Source organism: Doryrhamphus excisus, chromosome 7 (genome assembly GCF_030265055.1).
Source record: "Doryrhamphus excisus isolate RoL2022-K1 chromosome 7, RoL_Dexc_1.0, whole genome shotgun sequence".
In the NCBI taxonomy this organism is placed as follows: domain Eukaryota; kingdom Metazoa; phylum Chordata; class Actinopteri; order Syngnathiformes; family Syngnathidae; genus Doryrhamphus; species Doryrhamphus excisus.
Genome location: NC_080472.1, coordinates 10,346,947 through 10,355,674, shown reverse-complemented (window position 1 = coordinate 10,355,674; position 8,728 = coordinate 10,346,947). Strand labels below are relative to the sequence as shown.

The window sequence follows — 8,728 nt, the reverse complement described above, 5'->3', positions numbered from 1 at the left end:
TGTAGAGGACTAAAGCTAGGATAAAGACTAGGGCTGTCCTAGCTAGTCTAATTGTGGCCCATGAGACTAGTCTGTAGAGGACTAAAGCTAGGATAAAGACTAGGGCTGTCCTAGCTAGTCTAATTGTGGCCCATGAGACTAGTCTGTACAGAACTAAAGCTAGGATAAAGACTAGGGCTGTCCTAGCTAGTCTAATTGTGGACCATGAGACTAGTCTGTAGAGGACTAAAGCTAGGATAAAGACTAGGGCTGTCCTAGCTAGTCTAATTGTGGCCCATGAGACTAGTCTGTAGAGGACTAAAGCTAGGATAAAGACTAGGGCTGTCCTAGCTAGTCTAATTGTGGCCCATGAGACTAGTCTGTAGAGGACTAAAGCTAGGATAAAGACTAGGGCTGTCCTAGCTAGTCTAATTGTGGCCCATGAGACTAGTCCGTAGAGGACTAAAGCTAGGATAAGGACTAGGGCTTTCCTAGCTAGTCTAATTGTGGCCCATGAGACTAGTCTGTAGAGGACTACAGCTAGGATAAAGACTAGGGCTGTCCTAGCTAGTCGAATTGTGGCCCATGAGACTAGTCTGTAGAGGACTAAAGCTAGGATAAAGACTAGGGCTGTCCTAGCTAGTGTAATTGTGGCCCATGAGACTAGTCTGTAGAGGACTAAAGCTAGGATAAAGACTAGGGCTGTCCTAGCTAGTCTAATTGTGGCCCATGAGACTTGTCTGTAGAGGACTAAAGCTAGGATAAAGACTAGGGCTGTCCTAGCTAGTCTAATTGTGGCCCATGAGACTAGTCTGTACAGAACTAAAGCTAGGATAAAGACTAGGGCTGTCCTAGCTAGTCTAATTGTGGACCATGAGACTAGTCTGTAGAGGACTAAAGCTAGGATAAAGACTAGGGCTGTCCTAGCTAGTCTAATTGTGGCCCATGAGACTAGTCAGTAGAGGACTAAAGCTAGGATAAAGACTAGGGCTGTCCTAGCTAGTCGAATTGTGGCCCATGACTAGTCTGTAGAGGACTAAAGCTAGGATAAAGACTAGGGCTGTCCTAGCTAGTCTAATTGTGGCCCATGAGACTAGTCTGTACAGGACTAAAGCTAGGATAAAGACTAGGGCTTTCCTAGCTAGTCTAATTGTGGCCCGTGAGACTCGTCTGTAGAGGACTACAGCTAGGATAAAGACTAGAGCTGTCCTAGCCAGTCAGTGAGCAAGAACTGATGAATGAGCATCTTCTAAGACACGCTGACAGTCCAGTTGCGGCGTCCTGAGACTAAGACCAAGACCAGGACTAAGAACATGCCCAGGCATACCCGTGTCCAAAGACAAACCTTTTATTTCAAAGCAGGATGAAAGCCATCATCTTTTTAAGAGTATCAGAAACTACAGAAGCCAAGAAAATAACCTCTATTTGTACATGGAATGTGAAAGCATCAGCCAAACAAGCAACCCCCCAGGGGGGGCCCACACACGGGCTGTCCACATGTACACCCTGTGTGTGGGTCCCTCATGGCATGATTGAGATGGTTTCTTCTGGAGTCATTCCATTGCTCTCTAGGATAGAAGAGGTAAGTGTAGCTGCTGGGGGGGGGGCATGGAATTACATGTGTGAGTGTGCCCCCCCCAAAAGCTGAAACCTAGGGTAAATACCAAGCAACCGTGATGTCAAACGTGAAGGAACTGAATGGAAATATGTCTAAAAGCTTGTCATCTCTTTGAGGGACAGCAAGAGAAATATGTAGCGTGTGATGTAGGGTACATGTCACCATGTCCTCCGTTGGCAGCTCACCAGGCCAGGTCATGCCTGACTGTTAACCGAGGATGTCCTCCAATGTCCTCCAACATCCAGACCTTCCCCCTCCATTCACACCACCGCCTGCCACAAACCAACTAAGATCTTCACTTGGCATCCAACTTGGCCATTTCCTGAAGGTACACGCCGATGCTCTCGCTGTCAAACACCACACAGTAAATGTTCTTCACCGAGGAGCTGCTGGAGGACACAAAGTGGTTGGAGATGGCCTTGAGGATGAGCTGGGCCGCTGTTGGCTTTGGGAAGCCATTCCTGTGGAGGACATTCATGTCAAAGCAAGGACTCCCGACTGGCCCCCAGGGAACCAGTTGGAGGATTTGGGCTGGGTGTCAGGATGGAAACACAAGGAAAAGAATGAGGAGGAATACAAATAAAAAAGAAGAACGGGAAGAAAGAAGACGAAGAGGGAGACAACAAAGAAGTTGAAAAGGAAAAAGAACAAAATGAGGAAGACAAAAGGACAAAGAAGATGAAGACCAATGCAACTGAGAAGAAGCAGAAGAAGGAAACGATGAGGAACAGGAAGAACGGGAAGACAAAAAGGAGACCAAAAGAGAAACTAAAGGAGGGCAAAAAGATGGGTAAAACTAGCGAGGAAGAAAAAAGTCAAAGTAAGAAAAAGTAGGATGAAGGTTGAAGAAGATGATAAAAGACGAAGAGTACCACTTCCTACACGGAAGCAGCTGACCAATCAGACGGCGTGTCAAAGTGGGCGTGTCCTCACCGTCCGGCAGGAAGAGACGGGAAAGCCACCGACTTGAGCTTCTTCTCCTCGGCGGCAGAGAGGCAGTTCTTCACCGACCTTTCCAGCTGCTCCTCACACTTGTCTGCCCCCCACTGAGGAACGTGACAGTGGATAACGAAGCGGGCCGTCATCCCGTTGGCCGGGCTCACTGCCACTGTCAATCAAAGACAGCAGAATCAGGAAGACGGCAATGGCATACTGCTCCTCTGGTATGGCTCTTCTGAGTCACGATACTCCAACACGTGGACAATCCATACCTGACGTCACGGCCAACAGTCCCTGGGCTTTCCGTAGCTCCTTAACCCCGTCCAGGAAGTCTTGGCCCCCGGTCTTCTCCAGAGCGTTGCCTGCGAACAACACAGCACCAGCAGCTGAGCAGAGCAGTGCAAAGATGGCCGCTAGATCTTCTCCTCACCAACGCCGTCTTTGAGGTCCATCTCTGCATTGGTCGGGTTAATTATGGCCTCCGCCTTGATTGTTCCGATTTTGCCGATTTCAGTCACTGTGAGACAAAGCTGTGGTTCCGGCCCAACATGAGTACGGCTTTGTGCAAAGGTTCTAAACATACGTGGTCTTCACAACCGTACCTTCTGACCGAGGAACAGGCTCTTTGCTGACAGGACGGTGAATCCATCTCCGAGACCATCATCCACTGTGGAGTTCGGTACGGATTCTTGGTCCTTGTCCGTGCTCTTTACCACATGGAGAGAAAAGGTAGAATGGGTGAAGTCATACAAACACCTTCATGGACACGATCCTGCAAAGTCACGCATTTTGGATGAGAAGGTTTCAGGAAAAAAAAAAAGACCGACCTTTGGCTTTCGCCCTCGTTTCCCTTTGACCTTTTTGGGGGCTTTGATGGGTTTGGTGCTCTTGGAATGTAATTCCTGCTTCTCCGGGACGGACGCCTGGTTGTCCGCTTTGACTCGGCTTCCCCTCTTCTTGGACAGCAGCTCGGGGTGGATGTGAGGCAGGACCCCCCCGTTTGATATGGTCACGCACCGCAGAAGCTGACAGACAAGATATTTATCGTTCCGTGGACGTGTTTGAAAAACAGCATGGCGTCGGCGAGAGAGAGAGATAGGACCAATAACAGGACAGAAAGCAACAAAAGCTGCAACTATTCATGCTGAGAAGCCAGCCTTTCAAGAAATGCTGCAAACGTTTGTCAGAAAATACGGGTACATGTCACAATTGCCGATTCCACAACTGATATCATTATTATTCTACAGCATATTTGCACAACAATAGTTTGAAGTGGAGAGTAGTTGAGATGGTTACCTGGTTGAGCTCCTCATCATTGGCCACAGCCAGCTTGATGTGCCTGGGAGTGATCCTGCCCTTCTTGTTGTCCCGTGCGGCGTTTCCGGCCAACTCCAAGATCTCAGCTGACAGGGGAAACGTGGAAAAGTCATTAGACACCGTGTTGTGTTGACATGATGGAAGCGGCCGCTTGGCTTACAGTTTATATGCTAGCACCCCCACAGGACACCTTTCCATACACAACATCGTCACCATAATGACTTGATGATATAACACATGCGGGACACAACAACTTTGCAATGCCTGGGCTGTTTCCATGATGAGGCGTTCAAGCCCATACCGTAGCTTTCAGACACAAATGACAAAAACCATAAAAACTATGAAAGCACATTTTTGGCTTTCTGAAAGGGATTACTTGAATGGACAGGATGTCTAATGAAAAACATACAGTGCTTTTGGTTGGAGTAGGTTTCAGTTAAGGAACGGATTCATGATGCTAACCAAGGTTCCACCTGTATCCCTCTTCTGCATTTTGTTGCCCTGTACAAGTGACATGAGCAATAACAATAAAGTTGAATCTAATCTAATCTAATCTTCATGTTTGTGCATCTTTTCAAAACCGCCATAATATACGTACGTCCGCGTAGATGGAGTAGCAAAGCAAGTAGAGTACTGCATGGCAATAAGGATACAGGGTAATAAAGGCTACTGAAGGTGTACATATCACATATCACAGTACCTGCCAAGTATTCGATGACCGCTGCCATGTAGACGGGCGCCCCCATCCCAATGCGATACTTATGCGTGCCGGTGCGCAGGTACCTCATCATTCTGCCCACAGGGAAGATGACCCCCGCCCTGGCAGAGCGGGACAGCTTGGTGGCCCTCTTCTTCCCCCCTCTGGCAGACATGGCGCTCTGGAGCACATGAAGACAGAGTTAAGTAGGCTGGTGAAAAGACTTTTAAGCATGGACTTTTTACGTGACATTCCCCATACGCAGCGGAACCTGCTCAGCTGACCGGCCCCCCAGTCGGACTTGACCGACCCCCCAGGTAGCCACCACTGGCCAGCTTACTTGTGGCCAAAGACGGAAGAAGAAAGAATGTCCGACATCAGCCGGAATCATTGCTTCATGTCCACGTCAAGTGATGCCACCGCACAGCAGCTAGCTGCCAAGCATCTCCACTGGATGGAATAACCCCCCCAAAGGCCCTCACATCTAACTTTCTGAATGGTTGATCCCAGGACATTTTATTTTAGCTTTCCTTCTTATAGCAAATCAGTCTGCCGTTTGTGTATTTCTACATTCTTGCATGCACTGTTTTACAACGTGCTTCCACTACTACGTTTTATCACCTCGTACTTCAGTACGAGGTACATTATTTAAAAAAAACAAAAAAACAACAACCCCCCCCCCCAAAAAAAAACCTTAAACTGTATTATGGAAAGCAGGAAGTGAACAAATGTAACAGTTAGTGATTGTAAAAGTACCAGATGGAGGGGTAGGATTTAATAAGCTTTGCTTCTTCCTACTCCTTTTGGACATGTGGAAATGGGAACTGATTATGCGATGCACTCAATTGGAATCTGATGCATGTTCAAATGAAATAAAACCATTACCATTACCATTACATTACCATTACCATTTTACTGATCCAATAGCGATGAAGCCTCTAAACAAGCGACATGTTTCTACATTTTAAATGCAGCATAGTGTCTGCTGCAGGCAGAGCGGTAACCATGGTGATGACAGACGCTCCTACAAGTGACGGGAAGAAGGAGGCACAGACCAGGAGAGAGGGAGGTGAGGAGGAGGTGCAACCAATGGCGTGGAAGCTGCCACTGTCTTCAACACAGCAGGAAAGAAGTAGTGAAGGACAGAAATGAAGAGCTTGCAACCAAAAGGCGCTAAATCCAATTTTCACTAAGTTGCATGTTTTTCATGAGTTTAATAGACCTCTGTCATGTGTATCCAAATCACATATTTTGGTCTTGAAATCATTTTTAAAAATATGAAAAAAAAGTGATATGAAATTTATGCTTTCAACCAAAAGGTGCTATTTCCATTTCAGATTTCAACCAAAAGGAGCTAAATCCCTTTCTTTATTCTTTATTCTGATTGGCCCAAGTTTCCCATCTATTGATAATCTGGCCAATCAGAGAGAAGAATACAATTGGCACTGCACATACAGAAAGTCAGTATCAGTGCGCATCCTGTTTTGTTTGTGTACATTTTGATCGAATATGAAGTCGCAAAAATACTGCAATTTATACAATCCTAGTGCAGTTTTACCATGAATGAGCTAGCTGATATAACAAATAACCCAAGGAAAAGACAGAAGAATGAAGGAGAATGGAAGAAAAACAATGCTAAAAGGAGATCAAATAGCGGTGAAGGTGAGTTGAAATTTTGTGTTTGATTCAGTCCCATATGTGCCATTTGGTGTTAGGGAATTGATGTGCGTGTGGCTCTTTACAATGTAAAGAGTTTGTAATGAGATGTTTTTTGTCACTGTCACCTTCATGGTGCAGTCAAATATGAGCACTGCTTTTAATAAAATTTTATTATTGTCTGCAAATTGTTATTTTTCATGTGTCGCTCTACTGCAGCCTACAGGTTGAATGCACCTGCAATGTATGACATGTCTTATACCATTGTCTTGTATAATTGGGTATGTTGAGTTGTGTTAAAGCAAATCATCATGGAATGTGGATGATGTAAATGTGTGCAATAATATCTTAACAAAATTTTATCAGTAACAGTGTACTAGTGGTAGGTTATAACATTTTGTTTCTGTAATGTGTGAAGGTGAACGAGTGCATGTGTGTGTGTGGGGGTGGGGGGGTCTATTGTATGTTGAGAATGGCTTCTGTGTTGTAATTATTTTATTAGCATAGCACATTAAAGCACCTTACATTCTTTTACAACAATGCCATTGAAGAAGTTAAAGGTGACTTCAAATTTATTTCAGCCAAATCCATCATATCAGCCAAAAGGCGCTAAATCTGAAAAAAAAATAATAATTTAAAAAAATATATAAAATACATGGTGTGTGCAGGATTTTTATAGCATGCATTTTTATGACCTATATTGATAGCTCTTTCATTTGCAATATAGACTTGATGACCAAATAGATTGATATGTGCGTAATTAAAAATCATTGATTTTCTCGAAATCAGTCAAAATGGATTTAGCGCCTTTTGGTTGCAAGCTCTTCAAATACTCAAGTACACAGCTGCCACAATGCCATGTAAGTCGCAGTAAAAGTACCACAGTGTACTTCCAATGCAGGTATGCCAAATTACCATGACTCCTTTTTAAAAAGTCAATAAAGAAATAATAAATAGACCCCCCCCCCCCCAGTGGCAGACCCTTGCCGAAGAAGGAGATAATGTAACGTAATCATGTTTAGAGACAGAATACCATCCCAATATGCAGAATACTCTGTTATGCTGTATATGACAGGTATGCTTATACTTCTAGGTATGGGGAAGGGGCAGGGCGCCCGGGGGGGGGGGGTGCCCCATGGGGTCCAGGGTTCCTGGCTGCGCCACTGGGTATCGGTATTCCTTCTACTCGACAACAGTGGCGGATTCGGGACAGCACTACCGTGTGCAAATTCAGCAACAAAGTGTCGTAGACTTGCTACACTTATGGAGGTGTACTGACCGTTGATTTAGGGACACAGCAGCCAGTGACCCCCCAGGTAGTGACAGAAAAGAAGGCGTCACTAGTAAGTGCGCCAGTTGAGACACATCGCTAAGCAGCCTTTCGGCGGAAGGATACAGCACTAGCCAATGGAGCCAATGGAAAACAGACGGGGCTTAGCAGACACTAAAACCTGCATTTCTGATATTTATCTTACAAAAAACACACTCCCATAGCTCCTCTGGTCGTTCCGTGTACGTGAAGAAGAGTTAAGTCGGGATAAATGACGGTTAAGCGGTCAGTAAAACCGAAGCGCTGGCTGAGCGAAATCACTCCGCACATCTCTGTCGCTATTTGAAGACATTTTGGCGAACAAGCAACATGTTTTGTCATGTCTGGTGTCATGTCTGGTCGCCTGGGATAATGTCAGACCGAATGTCGGCACAGCCGAAGGGAGAAGAGGGTACCTGTTCAAAGTGCTGATGTTATCCTGCGGTGCCCCCGGCGCTGTGTCCCCCAGCCCGCTAACAGGCAGCCAGCAGGAAGAGGCTGCTTGGAGGCTGGTTGAAGGCTGCTTGAAGGCTGGTTGAAGGCTGGCTCCGTCCTACTGAGGCTGGAAAGGGAAAAAAATCACCTCCGGACTAAAAAGGCGACGGGAAGCTCCCGCTTAATGCGCATTTAACGTCAACATGCCCGCAAACACGACACATTCTCAACAACAGCACTGCGGAGGTTCCAGGCGTATATACTGTATATTGGCCAAACGCTTGGTCGATACAAAGGTCGATAATGCCGATACCAAGGGCAGTCGCTGGTGTGATTTCAGCTCTTTTAGTTCAGTTTTCAATTAGTTGAAAGTATTTTCTAATATATGGGTCAAATGGGGGGGTTCGTGTATCATTTTCTTAATAATGTATATTGACAAGTGGTCAGCAGTCAGGCCACGCAGGAAACCCAAGTTTGATTCCACACTCTGGCATCTCTGTGTGGAGTTTGCATGTTCTCCCTGTGAATGCGTGGCTTTTCTCCGGGTACTCCGCCCCCCCAATCCAAAAACATGCTAGCTTCATTGGCCCCTCCAAATTGTCCATAGGTATGAATGTGAGTGTGAATGGTTGTTTGTCTATGGGTGCCCTGTGATTGGCTGGCCACCAGTTAAGGGTGGACCCCGCCTCTCACCCCAAGACAGCTGGGATAGGCTCCAGCACACCCACAACCCTCGTGAGGATAAGCGGTAGTGATTATAGGGGTGCTATTTTGTGTC

At 46.0% G+C, this 8,728-nt stretch overlaps 1 protein-coding gene across 1 annotated transcript; it reads right to left on the bottom strand.

Moving 5' to 3' along the window:
* Nucleotides 1–1,313: 1,313 nt before the first annotated feature.
* Nucleotides 1,314–8,241, bottom strand: LOC131132599 (core histone macro-H2A.2). Its single transcript, XM_058078374.1, has 9 exons — nucleotides 7,932–8,241; nucleotides 4,554–4,731; nucleotides 3,833–3,939; nucleotides 3,364–3,561; nucleotides 3,139–3,243; nucleotides 2,967–3,066; nucleotides 2,809–2,898; nucleotides 2,531–2,705; nucleotides 1,314–2,058 (listed from the first exon to the last, which is right to left on the bottom strand). The coding sequence occupies exons 2-9, from the start codon at nucleotides 4,723–4,725 to the stop codon at nucleotides 1,893–1,895; spliced, it is 1,113 nt and encodes a 370-aa protein (XP_057934357.1). The 5' UTR covers nucleotides 4,726–4,731; nucleotides 7,932–8,241; the 3' UTR covers nucleotides 1,314–1,892.
* Between the last annotated feature and the right edge of the window lie 487 nt (nucleotides 8,242–8,728).